The 22,320-nt window shown below is 35.1% G+C and overlaps 2 protein-coding genes across 3 annotated transcripts; one reads left to right on the top strand and one right to left on the bottom strand.

Annotated features, from left to right (window-relative positions):
* The first annotated feature begins 122 nt into the window (after positions 1-122).
* Positions 123-7,915, top strand: LOC7497563 (tryptophan--tRNA ligase, chloroplastic/mitochondrial). 2 transcript variants are annotated; one of them, XR_008058862.1, is made up of 16 exons: positions 123-270; positions 375-515; positions 611-698; positions 786-827; positions 2,652-2,741; positions 2,848-2,970; positions 3,570-3,641; positions 3,910-4,022; positions 4,126-4,147; positions 4,249-4,314; positions 4,914-4,970; positions 5,427-5,473; positions 5,619-5,700; positions 5,920-6,009; positions 6,905-7,118; positions 7,509-7,915. XR_008058862.1 is itself a non-coding variant. In XM_024596441.2 (16 exons), exons 1-15 carry the CDS (start codon positions 200-202, stop codon positions 7,037-7,039), a joined length of 1,239 nt encoding a protein of 412 aa, XP_024452209.1. In that variant the 5' UTR covers positions 165-199; the 3' UTR covers positions 7,509-7,915. The 2 variants fall into 2 exon arrangements, 1 of the variants encoding a protein (XP_024452209.1); XM_024596441.2 differs by having other exon boundaries at positions 165-270; positions 6,905-7,039.
* Positions 7,916-11,222: 3,307 nt separating this feature from the next.
* On the bottom strand, positions 11,223-16,952 carry LOC7497562 (uncharacterized). Its single transcript, XM_002303692.4, has 22 exons — positions 16,644-16,952; positions 16,363-16,520; positions 15,756-15,835; positions 15,204-15,290; positions 15,025-15,075; positions 14,808-14,925; positions 14,665-14,721; positions 14,497-14,561; positions 14,293-14,376; positions 14,130-14,180; positions 13,991-14,053; positions 13,859-13,905; positions 13,685-13,754; positions 13,535-13,597; positions 13,163-13,252; positions 13,041-13,079; positions 12,702-12,929; positions 12,531-12,616; positions 12,237-12,285; positions 12,070-12,150; positions 11,867-11,960; positions 11,223-11,701 (listed from the first exon to the last, which is right to left on the bottom strand). Exons 2-22 carry the CDS (start codon positions 16,505-16,507, stop codon positions 11,535-11,537), a joined length of 1,815 nt encoding a protein of 604 aa, XP_002303728.3. The 5' UTR covers positions 16,508-16,520; positions 16,644-16,952; the 3' UTR covers positions 11,223-11,534.
* Positions 16,953-22,320: the final 5,368 nt, after the last annotated feature.

Here is a 22,320-nt window from a genome sequence, read left to right as displayed (position 1 = left end):
TTCGCTATTTTGGAAAACGTTGGGGTAAATTGAACAAGAAAATGAATTACAGGGGGCGAGATTTTTCGAAACAAAACATAGAGGGCAAAATAGGGTTTTTGTAATTTTGAAAAGAGGTCTTTTATCGTTCTTATTATCAAGTGAGAGGAGGAAGTGGAGTTGAGCCGCTTGCTCGCAAAGGCAGAGGAGGGAATCGAAAATGGGACGCGCTATTCTGTCACACTTTCTCATCCTTTCAAACCCCGCTCCTCTACTCTCCTCTTCTTCAATGTACTCTCTCTCTCTACGCTCTATATTTCATGCAGTTACTTTGTTGCGTATTTAAATAGTATGTCGCCTCTCTACTCGCACATTCACTCCCTCTCCGATTTCAGTTCAAAATTGAATGGTTTTGCAAGTAAAAGTGTGCGAATTCGACAAAATTCAAAATACAGCAACGGTTTCCGCTGCTACTGCGACGTCTCGCACTCTCAACAAACTTCTCCTGAGAACTCTCCAACCTCTGTGACTGTAAAGTAATATATGACTCGAATTATCGCCTTTTTGTTTTGCTAGCTCGGAGCTATAAGCTTTTTTTTTTATTTAATTACTCGATTTTTTTTTTTGACAGGAAGAGGATAGTGTCTGGAGTGCAACCAACAGGATCTGTTCACCTAGGGAATTATCTTGGTGCCATTAAGAACTGGATTGCTCTTCAGGTTCTTTTTTGGCTACTATTTCTTTTCCTTTTTTTTAAAAAAAAAACTGACTCAGTTTCTTGACATGATTTGCTATAACTGTTGCAGAATACATACGAGACTCTCTTCTTCATAGTAGACCTCCATGCGGTATGTAGTTTCCAAACTTCATATTCAGAGTAATTTTAGATTTCATAGATTCTATGTAGTGCAACTGAGCTGAAGGAAGAATTTTTATGCTCTTTTGGTTGATGTTTAAAAATTAGGAAAATTTGTTTAGATTTCTACATTGCTTTAGTCCTATTTGTTTAGCATTCTTTTTATTAAGTTTTTGAATTTCCATTGATTAGCCTTGCAGTTTTTATAATGTTAGGACTTATGCACTTATTGGCTATGTGGGAAACTTGTCGATGCTTTATTTTTTTGAATATTAAGATACTTATAGTAGGGGATAGCCTGCCTGCTTTCGCTGCCCAAATCAAATCATAAATAGATAAATGTGAGACTTAAGGTGCCTTTTGGTGTGAAGGGGTTAGAGAGTTCAATCTGGGGAGAAAGCTGGTGAAGAGAGGGATCGTTTGATTTAACCAATTAGAGAGTGAGAGAATAGTTATCCCAAGCCAATCTTGGGAAATGGTTCTTATCAAAATTTACACTCTCATGTAGGGTTAGTGCTAGGACATTTATGTTTTTGGCATATTTGATAGAATGATTTGCCTCACTCTGAATTTGGGAGCTATTTATTTCTATATATTTTCAAGTTGAAACTGTTGTGTTTGCTCAACTTCAAAGAATCACCTTTCTTGAAAAACATGTAGAGCACAGGGGGCGCATATATACATTTAAACAATACTTTTGCCTGTCATGTCTTTGGATTGTGTTTCTGTGGTGGGGGGTTGGGGGAGAGAGATTCTTTCAAAGAAACAGTAATGCTGCAGAAGTAATTCTAGGGAAGTTATGTTCTTTGTTTGAATGTATGATGGTGGAAAAAGGGTTTGCCATCCCCTCTTTTTGGCAAGAGAGTAAAATGAGACGTATAATTAGTTAAGTATTACTATATCCTTCAGGGTGGAGTTAATCATAAGGATACCATGAAAAGAACAAGTATATACATCAAACTCTCTTACCTACTCAACACCCAAATTTGTGATGCTGAGATCTTTTATTTTGGAAGGAGGATAAGGTTAAATTCCCTCCAAAACTCTCATATCTCTATCCTGTCCTTGAAAAAGATAACGTTTCCTAATGAGTTTTAAAGGTTCATCCTCTTCTCTTTTCTTGATAACTCTCCCATTATAACAGTGTTAATTTGATCAAACCAAATATTCCCTTTTCTTTTTCCTAATAATGATTTTGGGGGAAAAAGTAGAAAGTGCTGTCACTGCCCCTAGATGGAACATCTGGATGTTTCCTTTTTCTCTTTTTGTTGAGGAGCAGGTTGGGTTAATTGATTGATGTTACTGTGTTCTCATGCTCCCCTGGAATTAAGGTTAGAATTTCATAGATGATGGACCTTTACCATGAATCTGTTTATACGAGAACTCTTTCCATAGATCTGTCTTTATGCTGAATCTTAACTAATTTAAAACAATATTAGTGCTACACAAAATTGGGTGCCCAACTAACCTGTTGTAAGCAAAAACTTGAGCGACATGCTTATTATTAAAAGCACCCCAATGAGGAACCTGATGCATCCTTGACTTTTTCTGAGAAACTGTGTGAAAAGTAGGAGTCTAATGCATCTTGTTCATTGGCACTTCTCGAAATAATGAGCATGTTCTTTTACTTGAGAGGGGTGGAGATGTGAATTCTAACCTGATTTTCTTGTTTATGCCTTGATTCATGCTTGGTGGGGTTCGGTTTCTTGGGGACTACATATCCTTGATCTTTTAAATTTCACATCATTTTTTCTTGTTCTTATACAACATAATTGGACAATTCTTAACCGTCACAGATTTTCTGTTGAACTTCCAGATTACACTACCATATGATACAAAAGAATTGTCTAAGGCAACAAGGGATACAGCAGCAATTTATTTGGCTTGTGGTATAGACGCTTCAAAGGTCTTGCAGCTATTGATCCTTGATAATGCTGCTTACTCAGTAGTTTGAGTAGATATTTGGCATTAATGTTTATTAAATTAGTCTGATTACCCTGATATACCTGCAGGCTTCTGTTTTTGTACAGTCTCATGTTCATGCACATGTAGAGCTTATGTGGCTTCTAAGTTCTGCCACGCCAATTGGTTGGCTTAACAGAATGATCCAGTTTAAAGAGAAATCCCGTAAGGCGGTGGGTGTGTAGCTCAATATTAACACTTGATATCCTGTTGCTTGAGCAGCTATTCCCATTCATATCAAGTTCTATGGAATATTTTCTTTGGTTATACCATGTGTATCTTATCATTGACATTGGGATTTCCATGCATAAGATAACAGGTTGATGTGCATGGAGTTCTGTGACTTCTGTCCAACCTGTAAACATATATTAAAACTGACAGAGGAATTGAATATGTAAACTGTTCTCTTCTAGCGCAAAAAAAAAGAAGAAAAAAGGTTCATCTAGCATAAAGAACAGTGTTCTGGCAATATCCAAGGATCCTTTCTTTTGAAAAACACGAAACATCTAGTTTTTGTTTAGTGGAGGAAGCCAAAGGGCAAAATGTTTTTTTTTTTTGCACATATCTTCTCAAAGCATGTCTAGTTGCATTCTGTATTACCATAGAACAACAATTATCATTACTAACCATCACTAGCGTCAACGCTTCACATTTAGTGTCAGGAGATGTAAGGTCTTCATAGCAGACTCTACATTTTCTCTTACTTTATGCTATTGTTATAACCCTTTCTGCTGTTTAAACTAACTTTATATCATGGTTTTTTCCTCTGCAGGGGGATGAAAATGTCGGGGTTGCTCTTTTGACTTATCCAGTTCTTATGGCTTCTGATATTCTCTTGTATCAGGTGGTTTCCAACATGAGCACATATTTTGTGAAACTTTTATCTTTTAGAAGTTTTATAACAATATCTGGATCCTTTTGTAATTTAGTGTCACAGATAATGAGAAAGTAGGCGGTTGAGGAATTTTCTGATGCGCAATGAGTGTGATATGTTTGATCAGGAATAGTTATTGATTATCTCATTCGCTAGTCCTAATTTACCTTTCTGTTGGTGTAAAAATGGTAATCAACCTGAATGCAAAATCCTTATAAATTGCAGCATGCTTCTGCAGTCTGATTTTGTCCCAGTTGGTGAGGATCAGAAGCAACATCTGGAGTTGACCCGTGAACTGGCTGAGCGTGTTAATTATTTATATGGAGGAAGGAAGTGGAAAAAATTGGGAGGGTAAAAATTACATCTCTACTTAGAGCTACAAAATATATCTACGTTTTTTAAAAGACTAGACTATATGTCATCATTTCTTGACTACTTTTGTATTCTGCCACAGGCGAGGAGGTGCTATCTTTAAGGTTGATGCTTGGTTCTGTTTCTTGATTTCTGGTTATCTTACATTTCATGATGAAATAACAAGTGATGAGACAATTTTTCTGTGATAATTTTTCCCATGTAGGTCCCTGAACCACTTATACCACCAGCTGGAGCCCGAGTTATGTCACTAACTGATGGTCTTTCCAAGGTGCTCTACTTATTTTAATTTATGGTTTGGTAGTTTTAAGTTGGCAGGCTCGAGAAATTTATCTTTGCATCAATCAAGGCATTGAATACAGACTTGATTTGTGAGCAAAACCCAATTGATTTTCTTAGGGGATGGACTTTCTTCTGTTCCTATTCTGTTTTCCATTTCCTTTTCTACTGTCATCATCTGAAGCAATAAATCCATGCAAGGCCTGCATTTACAAAACCCACAGCTTGAAGAGGAAGGGGTGCAAATGCACTTAAGCCACTTTACCACTACCCAAATTCACAATTGGTTGTTTACCAATTAATGGCATTTCATTGTTTGGAAGAAGTGTCTTAACAATTTATTGATAATTATTTTATGTTGGTGCACTGATTTTCTTGTACACAAATTCAAAGTTGTCCTTTGGTTTCTGCCATTGCAGAAAAAATATGATTTGGCATTTAAGTTTCTAATAATGGGCAGCAGTTTATGCTCTGACCATATAGGCAGAAAGGCAGCAAGTTAACCAAACAAATAACTCGTAAACTTCTTTTCTCTTGTCCATAGAAGAGATTGCACACTTACTAACACTTTCTTGTGGTTTAATCTTATAGATGTCGAAGTCTGCACCTTCTGACCAGTCTCGAATCAATCTTCTTGATCCAAAAGATGTGAGTTGAGTCAGTGATTTCCTTTACATGTATTTTGCTCTGAACAGTGTGACATTAAATATAAGAAATGATTGCTACTATAAACACTATAAGGTATGATTATAATTTCATCAAGAGCTCAAGTGATGGTTGATATTTTTCTGTGGTGTGGAAATGAAGAATTTTAGCATCTTGGTCCTGCCAAATTCAATAACTAATTAGCAGGACTCATCTTTCCATAAACTTTGTGTTATCATTAAATCTTGAAAGTGTGGGAGAAATATTAAAACCTCGATGATTTTGCTCCTGTCAAAATGTTGACTTTTAAAATTGGCTTTCCATAAACTGTGTTATCATTAAATCTCGAGGTATGATGAACGATATTTTGATTATGGTTCTCTGAATTTCATGCTTATAAATTTTGAAACTCTTGCTGGAAAAAGTGACAGTCACTCAACAGCTCCTTTTGTCTTGTAGGTAATAGCAAACAAGATCAAGCGTTGCAAAACTGATTCATTTCCAGCGTTAGTTCTTTATCCATCTAGAAAATTGTGATAGCTTTTTTCCCCTCTTTTCTATATCTTTTGATCCAAGAACATTTCTGGAGCATTGTATCTTAAGGTCCCTCTCATCTTGTGCCTTTTGCTTTTCCACTTGCAATTCATGCAGCCTGGAATTTGACAATCCTGAAAGGCCTGAATGCAACAATCTTCTTTCGGTATATCAGCTTGTTTCAGGCAAGACGAAAGAGGTATTGTAATTCACATCTTATTTACTTTGGTCAATTCCTTGCTTTATGCCTGTTCATGATTCTCTGACCTTGTGTTTCATGTTCAATCTTTTCTTTAATCTTGGGATTGAAGAATGTTGGCAACTGTGTTTTGAGGAAATGATTGATCTTGTAATTCTGGGCAGTTGTGAGGTCTTATGATATTCCACTCTGACCATGTCTGCTGAACACTGATTGTAGGATGTAGCAAAGGAATGTCAGGGTTTGAATTGGGGCTCATTCAAACCTCTCCTAACAGATGCCTTGATTGAACATCTACATCCCATCCAGGTTTCTACCTCTATACATGCCTTTCTCTTTCACTAGGGTCAGGGACAAATGCTATACTTAGTTACACAAGTTGTCTTAGATACTGAAGTGATTATTGTTGTGTAACTGAACATGCCAGTTCCAGTGCAACATGATTGTAGCATATGGCTTTTGACCGGAGTTCATGAAAATCAGTTGCTTTCCCATTTGCACCTAGTTTGATCTCAGCTGATGTACTTTAGAGAACAGAAAGTATGGAGGGGTCATTTCTATGCCTTTCTATATTTTATTACAGATATTGTTAGTAATCTACATGTACTGTCCTTCCCTATCCCTGCCCCCCTCCTCAGGAGTACTGCTGCACATCTATTTAGTAATACAATTGATTGCTGCTGCACTTGTATGTGCAGTATCATTGATCATGCCCAACTTGGTTTTGTATGTTGTCCTACTCTGAACCTGGGAATTTTCACCAACTAACAAGTACCTAGAGAAATTTTGGAAAACTGCAGTCTGATTTTATGTTGCCTAGTGCCATGTAACTTGCTGGTTGATGAACTTGCATTGAAGACTGCTGGAAATAGATAGTTTGATGCCCAACCCGCTAATTGATTGTAAATCCCTGAAAATGGGTGCCAATTAGTTTATGCTGTCTCTATCAGTTATTGACCTTACTGTTGCATGTTCTGGCACAGTTTGCATTTTTTGATCACTGACAATTCATATGCAGTTTTTATAAGTAAAATAATCTATTCATATATGGCTGTTTTTTCCGCCTAATGATGGCATGTTTTATATAATGTGCCAAAGAGCATCTATTCATTGTTGTGCTGAGAACCAACTTGGCCTCCACTTTTTCTGTCATAATCATTTATTTTGGTGTCCCCATCATCAATGAAGTTCTCAACCTTTTCAGGTTCGGTATGAGGAAATACATTCTGATTCGGCTTATCTGGATAGTGTTTTGGAGGAAGGTGCCAGAAAAGCTTCAGAGATTGCAGATGCCACTCTCAAAAATGTATACCAAGCAATGGGATTCCTGCGGAGATAGGCAAGCCTTTTTCAGAAATCTTAAAAATCAACTTCCTTTGCCCAGCTTTACATGGAACATAACCATGAGCATAAACTTGGTGAGGAGATAATTATTGATTTAGCTTTTCTTCCTAATAAAGAAAATTTTGGTTGGATAAGTGCTTTGAATATCCTTTAAACTATTTACAGAATTTAAAAACTGTTTCAATTTAATCTTGCTTTTGGGCTACTGACGTGGGAAAAGTCCACATGTTGTGCTGTATCTATCAAGAAAATTACATTTAATTTTTTAGTGTCCCAAACCGACTGAAAAATTAATTGTTCTGGGAGTAGATTAACATATGTTTTCCGAGAAATTGTCTCTCCAGAATCGCGGTCAGGCCAAATTGTGTAGAAAAGCTTTTGCTAGTCTCTGAAAACATAAACTTATCTCAACTAACAACTGCTAGATGAATCTAATTATGGTAATTCATTTATATTTCTCGCAGGTGCCTAGGAGGAATGATCGTGTAGATTTTTGTACTCGGATTGATTAAGGACTCATTCATTCATTGTCTTTCTTCTCAAATTCCAGCAGACGCCATTGTCATTGGATCTTTAACTACTTCAATGAACAGAGAACTGATTACAACAGCGGGCTAAAGGGTAGATTAACTCAATAAGACGTGAGCTAAAAGGGTATAAGATGAAATGACGGTGGACGAAGACAAGAGTCATGGGTTCTGAAAACTTCAAATTCTTTTTCTTGAGTGACACTCGAACTTGAAACCTTTTTCTCGATGGAGGAGGACAGGAGTGTTTATTAAATCATAGGCTTGTTGACATGGATGTTACCGACTAGCATATCTTGAATCAGGTACAAATATCTACAAGTGTTCACATGTTTTGGCGATTATTTCTCCTAGTTGAATAACTTGGCGAGGGAAAAAAAACCGCTAGCATGCTCTACATGCATGAGATAAAAAAAAAAAAAAAAAAAGGAAGGAAGAAAGCGATCAGTGGAAGGAAGGGATATGTGTCTCGGCAGTCATCCTTTATTATCTAGGGCTAGAGCTGTTTGAGATGTGTTTCAAATGGTATTTTTTTAGAAGTTAATTTTATTTTGTTTAAAATTAATGTTTTTAATTATTTTTATATGTTGATGTTAAAAATGTTTTATTTGTCTCGGCAATCAGCTATCCTAAACACGTTGTGGGCCTCGTTGGTGTTTTGAGCACAGCTGCTCAAAACGCCCCAAAGGCCCAGAAGCTTCCGCAGCTATCAGGATTTGAGAGTGGGATTTACATGATGCCATGCTCGAGGAGAGAAAGATATGTTTACAGAAAGTTTGGAAAGGTTTTTGATAATTTCTTATTATCAGAATGTTTAGAACACCTCCGTTATTTATATAGGATATAAGTCTAAAAAATATTTTTAATAAAGGTAAAATCGCAACACTAATAAAAATAATCCTAATCTAAAATAAATAGCTTTAATTAAAACTCAAAATTCATGTCAGAACTCTACTCCAACTTGAAAAATCCTTGGTTCTCATCATTATAAGTTGGATTTACTTTTAGTTTAGGGTGGAGTTTCATTTTTTACTCAAGTTTCAGGGGGTATGGCTGAATCGTAGACTTAACCAAATGTTGATGTCTAGCTTGCATCCTCCTTTCCAGGGCAAGAAATTTGTTTCTTGCTTTAAATAAGAATCGAAGATCAATGAATTTCTCTCTAATTGCATGTTTAACTTCTTAAGGACAAGTATCACGGGAGTCTTTTGTAATCACTCCAGAAAAAGGAATCATGCCCGAGAATTCCAACTTTAGTTGAGAACCATTGAAGGGACTGCATCTGGGAATAGGAAGCTTAAATTATTTAGTGTTTCCATATTGGAAGAGGATGCTAACCTCAGCTTTGAAGTGTTTCTGACATCATGTGAAAGAAACATACCTAGGAATATTATATAAAACATTTGTATTGCCAACCATATGATTACCGTTGTAGAGTCAGCCAACCAGGAAACTAGTAGATTCCTCTTACCTTATATGCCAAAGGTAGAGAAGGCAGAAACAATTATCTACTGGACCATTTCAAGTGTGAAAGTAGATGAAGAATTGCTTACAGACTGCTGATTCAAAGAAGGAACCAAAGAAGCAGCTGTGAAATTAGACTGAAAAACATTATAAAAGACTAGAGTGTGTCGATTTTGAGGTTGCACTCGACAATCTTTAATGACATGCCCCTTCTTTTTGCAATAATTGTGAATTTCTTGTTGTAGTGTTTTGTAATATGTTCAAACTCCTTGCAATTGTAGCACTGAGTTTGTGACCTGAATCTTCCTTTGCTTTGAGCAGGATATGCCAAATTAACCATCTCAAGTGTCATCGTTTCTGAATTAAAGTCATGTTAACTAGGCGTTGTTCTTCATGTAATTGTAGCTGATGAACAACTTGTAATGCCACTAAGGTCTCTTTAGAAACAATTAATAGAATGGACTATCTTAGAATATTCACTCCATAAATTAATAAATCTAGAATAGAATTGCTTAATAAAAAGATTATCTTGGTAATAATTGTCAATTTTTAACTCCAATTAAAACTTTCGGGCAATATAATTTTGAGAATAAATGCTTCAAAGATAACTCCACATTTCCAAAACAGAAGTGGGTGAAAAAAAAATTATTTACCATATATGGTTCAGTAGAACCTAATAATCAATAGATAAAGCAAGCCTCCTTACTCTTTCCGAAATCAATCTCCTTGAAATTAATGAGAGTTTTACTCTCTCCGAAATCAATCTCCTTGAAATCTAAGTGACCCCACAATTTTTATTATTCACAAACATCTTGGGTTGAAACTTACAAATGGAGTAATTTTTTTCATTAAAACAAACAATATAATTTTCTTTTTTTATGATAAATCAAAAGAAAAAAACTAAACCAATAAAAAAATAGACCTTAATGTCAAAAGAATCTCTCTACACGGAGAAACTGCCTATAACCTCAAACCAAGAAAACATCTCAAGAGAGAAACCCAAGAAAAATATCTCACAACACAGGCAAGAAAAATACTATCCCAAATAATTAAATATAAAATTTAGAATTTTTGCTCTGATAATGGTACCAATGCCTCTCAATGGAGAATCTCCTCTCTTTTTTTAATAGTAAAGTATCAATATATTTATATTCTACAATCACTTTAAGATCATAATTATTATTGCCTATCAATCAATCTCCCGGCACCAAGCTCCCTCTCTCTGAATCAAGCAATTGCATTTCAATCAATCAAGATATTACACCTAACATATTCTTCAGATTCTCATATTGATTTGTCTCTACATGCTCAGCTTTGGATTTTTTTTTCTCCCTGCCCCATCGTACGTAAGGTCTGTCGTGGCCTGTTAGTTTTCATTTGTTGATTGCAATAGCATGTGAAGCTCAATTAACTGAGATGTTCTCGTATGTGTTTATTCATAATTCCCAAAAGAACATGTCATTGGTGTCCAGTTTGGCTTCAGGCTGGTTATTCTCGTATGTACAAAGTTTCAGGATATTTCCCGCTGATTTACACGACCGAAACAAAAGAGAGCAGGGACTGCTATTCAACTCCTCCTTCCATTGTCCATGTATCCTGGTCCACGCGCTTCTCTCAAACTAAAATCCTATGGCTTAATCCGTGGTCTATTTTCGGGTTAGTTTGGAAGGAATGAGGGATATCCAGTCTGGAACATGACCCCCTTCTGAATTCTCTGGAGCCTATCCTGTCTTCACAAGGTTAAAACAGCATCCTGAGATCTCTCATTTGGCGGCAAGTGGCAAGCTATTGCATTTCCAGGAGGCTGTTTCAACTTATTACAGTTATTTAATTTAGGATACTCTTTAATATTTTTTCATGCTTTCAGTTTAACGAGGATTCGTTATCTACAGGTGTTTCCTTCCTGCAAAAGGACAGAAAAGAAAAAACCAAAACCATCCATTTGACAATTGACAAGCATTGGTTTCTTTCTGGAGACTGGAAACGTCAATTCTGCTCTCCTGACAATCATCGTTGAGCTGTTATTAGAAGGCAGATTCGGTCCTCTAGAAATTGCCATCTGAAAGTGAAACTACTTCCGTGTTCGTTGATTTATTCATAGGCTTCATCAATATAAGTTTAAGAGGCCTGAATTATAGAGAAAGCAAAGAGGCAGGAATGCTCCTACGAAGTTAATGAGTGTTGACATAGGCAAACTAGAGAGATTTTTCATTGCAATCCCACAGTAAAAACACCATCTTAGACTGAAGGCTTGGAAAGCATGGTACGACTGTAAATTACAACAGGCTGTCCTGTATAAAAGACCAGGATAAAGCTCTGTTCAATCCGCCATTACCAGGATCAAGCTCTGTTCAATCCGCCATCCCTCTCAAAGCTAACTCCTACCAAATACTCAAATTACTGTACAAAGCATATCCTAAGATACTACCAGAGCATCATCAGAACATGTATCGCTTCAGAAAAAAAAAAAGGTCCTATAATAAAGAGCAGGACCAGAGCTTAGGCATGCACACCATTGCAATTGCTGTAGATACCATCTGTCGGTATTTTTGCAAACTTAGTTGCATTTCCATTTTGGCAGAGGCTAATTTTTTTGGCCATTCCATTGGGAATCTTGTGAGCATGTAAGAGAGAATCTAGTTGGTCACATGCTGCTGCTATCAGGCCTGCAATTTGAAGGTTGTTTATCAAATGTCAAAGTTAGACATTAGAAATAAGAAGCATCCTATCTAGTAACTAATTAAGTTGACGAAAAGAAGAAAACTAGTCTTTTGGTTGAAGATGAGAAAAAAATATTACTCTTGCAATATGGAGAAGAGTGAGAGAGGTACCTAAGAATAGTGCAGAAGGTTTCCCGGGTCTTGATTTAAATTCAGGATGGAATTGAGCACCAATATAGTAAGGATGATTAGGCAGCTCAACTATCTGTTACATCAATGAGGCAAATTAACTTAGAATAACTGTATATAACTATTGATCCTAAAGAAATTTGAAAAATGCAAAAACGGAAGTCTGCAAGTCCAAAACTCTCTACCTCCATGCGTTGACCAGTTTCATCCTTGCCAGTGAATGAGAGACCAGCATCTTCCAGGCGTGATACCATATCAGGATTCACCTGCATAAACAAGACTTCTTATTATCTCGAGTAACTATCTACTTACATGGCAAAGATATGCATCTTGAGTTCTCGACACCCCATACCTCATATCTATGCCGATGTCTCTCATCAATGAAGCCTCTATTACCATATCTGACAGAATCCAGAATCCAGAGTTTAGCCAGTATCAGAAATTCACAATTAAATAAACTTGATCTACCTGTTGTATACATATTTCAGGTTGATTTATGATAAATATGTCATAAGCAAAAAGTTTCTTCCTGTAACTTTCATAGTCTTATGATATGAATAACAGCCTTTTACATCATCAAAATTTATCATACATGAATATAGGCGCTACCATATCAATATCGTTATCAAGCCCTCAAATCACTTACAATTTTGCTGATTTGCAGTCCATAACTTGGAAATATGTCCTCCTTGACCCAAGACGCATGGTGCCTCCCAAGTGGGTTTTTGATCCCTGATAAGGTAAAATGTCAGGCTAAACAGGAAACTTAGACAACCAGTTGGCACCATAGTTCTAAACTGAGGGGACAATACAAAACCTCAGGCATAAATATAACACAGGGATCCTTGGTGTCAGGATCAAATTCTGTGCTGTTAGCATCTTGCAGGCCAAGGATGGATCGTGCAAACTCAATGACTGCAATTTGCATTCCCAGACAGATTCCAAGGAATGGAATTCTGTTTTCTCGGGCATACTTGGCTGCAAGAATTTTCCCTTCCACGCCTCTGTCACCAAACCCTCCTGGGACAAGAACACCATCTGAACCCTGAAGACGTAGGCTGGTCAGATGGCTATGAAAGAAAGCTACCAGAACTTTTAAGGGCTGCTACTAAAAAAGAAAATCAGCTTCATGCTTTCAACCATTAGCAATACAAACCTTTAACAACTTCCAAGCAGCCTTGTAAACATCAGGATTCTGCAGGGGGGAGCATTCAAGTTAAGAAGCAAAACCCGGTATAAAGATTAGTTTATATGATATCAGTACTCCAAATTACTAACCTCTTTTGCAGTTTCATCCTCAAGATCACTAGCTGGAATCCAATCCACAACAAGTTTCTTGCGGAGAGAAACAGATGCATGCAAAAGAGCCTGTCAACAGTAAAATAGCTTTTACCACCACGAAAGACTCCATTATCTTATCTTTATTATGGACATAAACACATATACATTCGCACAACGTTTTAAAAGGTAGTTGAATTGTTAGATATGGTCTGCTAGGTTAAAAGTTTGAGATGTATTATTGAAAGTAAGGAAGAGCAGCAACAACCTCAGGGATAAACTTTCACAAAAGACTTAATCACATGAACACGTGAAACTTCCCGCAGAAACAATAATCCTAAGCTTTAAGAAGGTAATGATAGATAAGCGAACCTTTAGTAAAGAAAGGTATGAATCTGAAAGCCCTGTATACTTCCCAACAATGGCAATACGAACCTGCAATTCATGGTTTAAATACATAAATCTCAGGCAGAACATGGCAACAGTTGCTAAATATGAGAATTGAAATTTGCTAGGACCCACTGGTTCAAGCAACATATCACAGAGTTCAGCCCTAGAGGTCCATTCCTTTAAATTAGGCTCCCTTGCAATCCTGCACATTACAAGACAATCATTTTAAGGATGCCAGCAAATAGAAGATATCATGCAAAGCATTGCAGAGGGTAAATCAATGCTAAGTTGGATCACTGGACAAACCCAAGAAGGTTCAGCACTCCCAAAATTGCTTCGTGAGCCTTCTGATCCTAAATGAGAAGGGACACATGGTAGTTGTGAGAATTAGAAGCTAAGAAATGAACTGAATGTCAAAAGTGCTAAAAGTCTACTCACTCTTAAAAGCAAAGGAAGGTGCCAAATGTTAGGAACATCATAGAGGGTGATGATATTTTCTGCCTGAAAAACATGTAAAATAGACATGTAAATATTCAAGTAACATGCATGAAAAGGTTTTTCCTTGTGATCAACTTACAGGGACATGGCAAAATTGAGAGAGTTTCTGCATTACGTTCTCCTCGAGTGCCTGTAAAACAAATGCAAGTCCATAATCTGAAGTTCACAGAGGTTACAATCACTACAAGTGTGCATGTGGTTGTGTCTGTGTGTGTGAGAGAGAGAGAGAGAGATTAAGTTACCAATGTGCTGCGACAAGCTAAGATATTTGGTGTCAAACCTAAGCTTCTCAGCCCACGAACACTGTGCTGAGTTGGTTTTGTTTTCTGCAAAGTGTAAATACACTGATTTTTATAATTCTTTCGTATAGGATAAGTATATATGCACATAGACAATCATCTTATTTACACTGATTATATCCCAAGACAATACTTTAAGGTGCTTACCTGTTCACCAACAGCACTTAGAACAGGCACAAGGCTGACATGAACCAAGCAGAAGTTGCCAGCGCCTGGAAAACAAGCATCATTTAGAAGAAGCCGACTAATCAGAAAAAGTAAAGGCAAGAAGAGTCTCACACAGCATTATGTAAAGTTACGTAGTAGCGGTCTTACCCACACGGTATGAAAACTGCCCTAGAGCTTCAGTAAATGGCATGGACTCGATGTCACCTGCCCACAGGAAAGTTTCTAGTGACACAGAAAAAAATGGAGAACAGCTCATGACCAATTATTCATCAAGAAAGTTGTTACTGTACCAATAGTTCCACCCAATTCAATGACACAAACATCAGCAGGACCCGGCTGTCCGTCTACTGGTATCATTGCCACACGTTCAATCCACTCTTGAATGGCGTCTGTGATGTGTGGGACAACCTGCAGTTTACAAAAACACATAAAGGAGATGAACTATACATGTAAAGCTTGTGGTAGGCTACAGGACAACGTAATAGATAAATTCAGCTAGATATAAACCTGCACAGTTTTTCCCAGATAATCTCCCCTTCTTTCCTTGTCAATAACAGCCTACAGTTCAATAAGACAAGGGAACAATTAACTTCAGTAACAAGATGTCAGCTAATTCTAGAGATTTTTGTTTTCTTCAGAAAAAGATGTTTGATACACTTAAGAAACATGAAGTTTAAACCACTTGCCTGGTAAATCTTTCCGGTGGTGATATTATTATCGCGTGTCAACTTGATATCTAGAAACCTCTCATAATTTCCAAGGTCCAGGTCCACCTTCAAAACAAGATAAATAAGTCAGTTCTCTCAGTCTAGAACAATTCCCTACCTTTCATTAAAGTCATTACTCTGATTTCCTTTTTTTTCGTTTTCCTTGAAATAACATACACTCCAGCCATTTTCTTTTACTTTCACTCGTGACGAGTAAGAAATTTATTAGTTTACAGGTTTAATGGATATGATCTAGCATGATCAGAGTTGGTAATCATAAACAAAATAGAGGGGCATGAGAAATATCCAGCAGTAATTTTTGACAGATTCCATAAATTTTAATGCCATGGACTACAATTCAAAAGGCATATGGAAGCCAATCTTTTGAATCATAGAAATATCCTCTCGAGGATGTGGAGTCCAGGAAATTTATCCACATGCTTAGCATGCATAAGCTACAGTTATTGCTTTCTCAAAGACCCCTTAACAAATCTTCTCGAGTACATTAAAAAAAATGAAGGAACTTTCTACCTCGCCACCATCATCCAAGACAAACACTTCTCCATGCTCAAAGGGCGACATTGTTCCGGCATCAGTGTTTAAGTATGGATCTGAATGAAGACGTAAAATTGAACAAAAAATACAAGAAATTGTTAGCATGAACAGCAATGTAAAGCACTCAAAAGAAGTGGAGAAAGTAGCGACAGCTCCTGATCCTAATTGAGACATAATAATTATTGTAATTAACAACGGACTGCAAATCAAGAAGACCAACATCAAAAGATCATGAAGTAGTGCAAAGCAACAGGACTTGAGAACAAGAAAACTGTCGAAGGAATTTTAAGCAAACTTAACATAGGCCCATTTCAAGGAATTGAAAATGAAAAGGCAAAAGAAATCTACACATGCTTATCTTTTTACCGAACATTTAACTTTATAACCCCCAAAGCAGAAGTTTTGGTGACATGTCCAGAGAGGTGGGTAGGATTTCTGTACACTGAACATGAGATTTGGTTGGAGAGAAGAAACACAGGAGGGAGTAGCGGTTCTTTTCTTATATTTTTTCTAGTAATAGAAAGCTTAAAAAAACATTTAAAAGAAAAGGAGATTTAAGATAGAAAGGTGCAGCAGAACAGACCAATCTTGATAGAAGTAACACGAAAGCCACAGGCCTTGAGAAGCACACCAATACTACTTGCCGTCACTCCTTTCCCAAGCCCACTTACTACTCCTCCAGTCACCACCACGTACTTCATTTTCTTCATTCCTCCTCCTTTGTTCATCTTCAACAGTGCCCTATATATATTCCATTTTTTACAAAAAAACGAGATCAACGAAAAAAACAGAAGAAGCTAGCCAACAGACAATAAACAAAGAGGAAGCAATGTTATAGAAAGGAATGGAAGAACGGTAAAAGACCTTTGCTAAACTTTCTGTGACCTTAAACCGCCTGAAGAAGAAGAAAGAGAATGTTTAGTATTAATTTCAATTCAGGGTCTTCTACAGTGAGCGAGAGGCAATCTTTTCACTGAAGAAGGAAGGCCAAGAAACAGAAGCTAGGTTTGGATTGCGGAAACTCTAGCTGGAGAGGTAGGTACTAAGAAAATGTATTGAGAAGGTGGTGAAAGAGAAAGGAAACTACGGTGGTATGGATTTTGATGAGGGAGGAAAGGAGTGAGGAAGATAACAAAGAGATTGAATGGAATGAGATTGGTTAGCAATGGCGGCTTTTTATATGCATTTGGCAGGTGGTCACCACCCCGGCCCCCTTTCTTCTCTATCTATAATTTTAATATTCAAAATAATATTTCTCCTCTGTTCTTAGTTTTAACTTTTAACTGTGAGTCTGTGACTCTTTTTTTTTTCCTCCTTAAATTATATAGTATATAAAAAGGAAAAAAAAGGAGTCTTGATTTAGCCTTTAGGTGCTCCAAGGAGCCTTTGTGACCACCTTCTTCAGCTTTGACCTTTCACCTTTTCTCTCTTCGTGACTCATGTTTAATATATATATATATATATATAGTCTTTAATTTTGAAATTATATCAACAACCTTTTTGAGAATTATTTCACCATAATTACTAATTTTGTGATTTTCAAAATAAAACCAGGTGATCGCTAGTGAAATATCATTAGCAAGAATCTAAAAACAAAGATTCTCTAACCCTATTTTCAAAAGCAAGATGATAGAGGAAAGAAAATAAAAGAAAATGGAACTGAGTTTCTTTTTCCCCTCTCTCCGAGGGTAAAATCTTGAATTTACTTAAAGCCCCGTGTACTATTAAAGCAGTTATAGTTTTTTAAAATATTTTTTTATTTAAAAATTATATTAAAATAATATTTATTTTAAATTTTAAATTTTAAATTTTATTTTTAATATTATAATATTAAAACGATATGAAAATACTAAAATAATTAATTTAAAAAACAAAAAATTTAAATTTTTTAAAAATATTTTTAAAACGCAAAACAAATACTTGTGTAGAAAGTAGAAGTGATATTTTATAAAAGATAAAAGAATAAAAGAATGATGATACATACTGCTTCAATATCTCGTATTTGCTTTATGTAAATCTATAACTATAACTACGTAAGCATCAGTATTATAAAACTACTCTCTTCGTAAACAAACACTGGATAATTTTTAATATCCCATCCCCCCTCTACCGATCGATTAAAAGGCAGCGTAAGTATCCAAAAAAAAAAAAACAATTGACTTGTTTATCTGTCTCATGTCAAGCTTACGATTGTTTATCTGTCTCATTTCAAGCTTACGATCCTACTTATTAACTGTTGGGTAACTTTTGATGTTTCTGCCGAGAAAAGGTGGCTCATTAAACTGTTAGAACTCAACTGCCCTTTTCAGTTATTGCAGAAAATTGTTAAGTTTTTCGGTGGAGATAGGTCGGCCCTCCTACAATTTGCACATGAAGAGCCGCATTTTAAGAAATTCAAAAAATAAAAATGGTGCATAATTCTTTATATCCTTAAAGTTTTCAATCTCCTTGGATCCTACAGATTGAATAATTTGAAGACCAGCACAGTTTGATGCACATGCACCAACTTCGTCATGTTTAATTTTGTTTTATACGCAGAGAGATGCATTCAATGCCCCATTAATTCAATATTATCATTAATATTGTTCTTTATTTTATTTCTTGGTTAATGCATGTAATCATGCTTGAATGATGCATACTCACAGTCATTCACGTAAGGGTAAATAAACTTACTCTTCATTCCCTCGAGGCTTCTAGCTTGGGGCAGCGGGGGAGAAAAGAAATAGGTTCAGACTTCAGAAGAGAAATTTCTCAGCAACGTGGATTAGCAGTGATGCCTCTTTTTTAGATAGGGGCAAAAAAGCTGATCACTTTAAATAAATGCATGTTAGAAATGTAGATAAAGCTGACGTGATTCTCATTAATTTGATGATCATGTGGGACAGTGCTGCAGTAGAATAGTGGATGTCCAAAAACCAGAAAACCAAAGCGGAGAGGGATGGCTGCAGCAGATGCGAGGGAGAGTCTCCAGCACCCAGTTTGACAGGCATGGCTGCACATCAAATCATCAACAATGCACTGCTTCTCTCATTGTGCTTCTTTTTTTTTCTTTTCTTTTTCTTTTTATTCAAGGCATGCTCTGATGCGAGCTGCCCAACCAATTAATTGCTAATTATCCCTCTTGACCATGCACCTACTATGCCATGATTTATACCAATGTTCCTTGGGTTTGGTGTTGTATAGTCTACCACTCAACCGAGGTTCCAACAGCATGCCCTAATTTATAATCTATCTAGTATCTACCCTCCTCCCAAAAAAAAGATAAAATTATAAGTTCCTTTACGGCCATGGCCGCAACTATACTATTCCACCTTAAGGCGGCGTTTGGCAGATTTTTTTTCTTCTTAAAATTAATCTTTTTATTGTTTTTTTAATATGTTAATATTAAAAATAAATTTTAAAAAATAAAAAATATTTTAATACACAATCTTTACTATTCTCTCAAACAAACATTTATTATCCTAATCTAGTATTGCTTTTTTACTTCATAATTAAACCCTTTATGATGGGATTATTTGATCTTTATAAAAAATTATGAAACTCAATTTCTCAATCAATCTAATATTAAAATATAAAATTAAAAATAAATAACAAAAAAATATTCAAGTCAATCCGGTTTAACCCGACAAACATTTTATTCAAGTTATAAGATTGAGATAACCTCATGGAAAGTAAATAAAAATAAATTATGAAACTTAATTCACAATCAATTTAGCTAGATGGTAAAGATTGAAATTGAAAAGGAAAACTAATTAAAAAAGAACAAAATAAAAACCAAGGCAACCGGGTTAACCCGCAAAACTCGTGATTTAGGTTATGAAAATAAAATAACCTTATAGAAAATAAACCAAAATAAATTATGAAGCTCAATCCTCAATTATAAATCTAATGTTAAAGGATTAAATTGAAAAAAAATCAAAAAATCAAAAGATATTATTGTTTTAATAAAAAGTGTTTTGTGAGGAGGGAGAATGATATTTTCTTCTCTTCAATTAATTAGTTCTTCTTAATGATAATGAGATGAAGATTTAGAACTTTAGTTTTGAATAAGGATTCTACATTTGTAAAGTACATCCGATTAAAATTTACAGTTAAAACTTCATTTTCTTTTATATATATTTTTTCATAAATAGATCAATGTTCTCTAATTATATGGAATTTCTTCTGTACTCCCGCGTGATCGATGAATTTCAAGTTCACAAGCCAGTATAAAAATTCAATTTTAAAATATCAAAAAACAAAAATAAAATATAAGTCAAGTATGGATAAAAGAATGAAAAAATGGAAGATTCAGATTGATTATGTTTTGGAAAGTTGGGTTCTTATCAATGACAGTTGTTTTACATAAAATATTTTATAAATATTTTTCTATAAAATATTTTACTTATAATATGTTTTTCAATGATTACGATGGAGAAGAAAATTGTAGTGATATAGTAGTGATATAGTAGTGATAAAAAAAAAGATGGTGGAAGTGAAATGGTTGTGACGATGGTGAAAGAGGAGGGGATAATAATGAAATGAAGATGGTGATTGAAATAGTTGGGTGATATTGTAAGTAAGTTACTATTTATAAAATATTTTATGATAATTCATGAGGTAAAAATATTTTACAATAAATAAATTAAGTTTGAAGGTTGATTGTAGAATATTTGTCACCAACAAGTTTTCCTGTAAAATATTTTATAAAAATTAAACATTAAAAAATATTTTTAAAAAAATATTTTTCAGAGATAAATACAGAAAATCTAGAAAACATATTCTTGTAAATATTTTACAGAAAACAAAGAAACTAGACATAAAAGTGTGTGTGTGTGTTATATATATATATATATATATATATATATATATATATATATATATATATATATATATATATAGCATCATAAAGGAAGAAAATTAAAAGGTCTACTGTCAGTATATAACAGGGAGTCTTTGTGCCGGTGTGGAAGCAAAGGATATTCCAATAAAACAAAAATATATTGAAATAAAGTCTTTGTCCTTGATCCTCCCCTTTCCGAAAGTCCTGAAAAGCAAGATTGAAAAACAAATGTGATTGAAAATTCATTCAAGAGGATAAAAAGAAAGAAAGCACATTATTATAAAAGCTAAAAAAAGAAAAAAAAACAACCGAAAGGGAGGAGAGTTGCAGGACCGATCGATTACAAGAGAATCCTTTTATTTCAAGCAAACCACCTAACTATCAACTACCTTCCGGCGAAACAATGAATCTCCGTCCCTCCCTAAATGTTCCCTACCCTTTTAACACAAACAAAGTAGGTTTTGATTAATTCATACAAAAACACTTTTTAAGTTAATTCTTTTATGAACTCTCGAAGGGAAAATGGAATGTTTCTTAAGAGAAAAAAGGGAGATAGTGAAATGTTACGTACCATATTGCTTATCTGAAGATTATAAAACCTAAAGTTTATTCGCACTAAAATATAAATTAAAAAGGAAAGTAAGAAACCTTTTTCACGTCAGCATAAAATAAAATTTCAGCAGTTGAAGAAAATCATCTTCACATGTATTTAGATCGGAGTTGTGCCGTCAGCTTGATATTGTTAGAGAATAATATAAATCATATTCTGGAACCTCATCTAACAGTTTAAGATATTGAATTAAGATAGTTTTTTGACATGGTATTAGAGTCTTGATGACCAAGCGGTCACGAGTTCAAATCTCATCATTCCCATTTATTTGATAAAAAAATTAAGCACAAAGTAATATGGGCTTATGCAAGTTTCAAGCTCAAAAGGTTTTTACTCGAGGGAGTATGTTAAAAAATAATATAAATCATATTCTGAAACTTCATCTAACAGCTTAACCTATTGAGTTGAGGTGGTTCTTTGACAAATATCAAAGAGGCTTTTAAAGCTGATTTCTTTGGTGTCTCCTTTAGCAAGAGCTAGTTTCTTCTTCTTCTTTTTCCTTTTAAAAAAATGTTATGTAAATAGTGAAACTAATTATCGAATATTTATATTTGAGGGGATATCCATATATTGAAAACACACAATTGTAGCCCTTGTGAACTTCAAAGGGGGCTATCGCAGTCGACCTACAAAAATATTGGCAGCGACCTAAAAAAATCTTTATAGTCAAAACTCACTGTTTGGATAAAGGAAAACAATCGAATGGATGTATTGTTCGTGTTATCTTGATTCTCCATTTTTCATATATCAATTGCAACTAGCTAGCAAGATGGCCACTACGGATAACGAGTTTTTTCCCCCCTCCGAGCCAAGTTGTCGGCTGATATTATAGCTGTAGAGAGGGGATTTTTTTAATAGCGAGAGGGGAGAGAAACTTGTACCCTTTGTTTATTGTTACTATAGACAAAATTCATAAATAAAAAATAAAAAATTTATATGAAAACACGTTTTTTCTATATCTTATACTTTGAATTTATAAGAATTTACTTTAAAACTATACTAAAAACACATTTATTTTTATATTTTTTTTAATAAATACTGCGTATTATAAGTTCTAGGCTTTTGGACAAGTAAGAATGTACTAAAGAAATCAGTTTTAAGTGAAGAAA

The sequence above is a fragment of the Populus trichocarpa genome, chromosome 3 (genome assembly GCF_000002775.5).
Source record: "Populus trichocarpa isolate Nisqually-1 chromosome 3, P.trichocarpa_v4.1, whole genome shotgun sequence".
In the NCBI taxonomy this organism is placed as follows: Eukaryota; Viridiplantae; Streptophyta; class Magnoliopsida; order Malpighiales; family Salicaceae; genus Populus; species Populus trichocarpa.
Note: the sequence above shows the minus strand (reverse complement) of the source record. Positions and strands in the feature narration are given on the sequence as shown.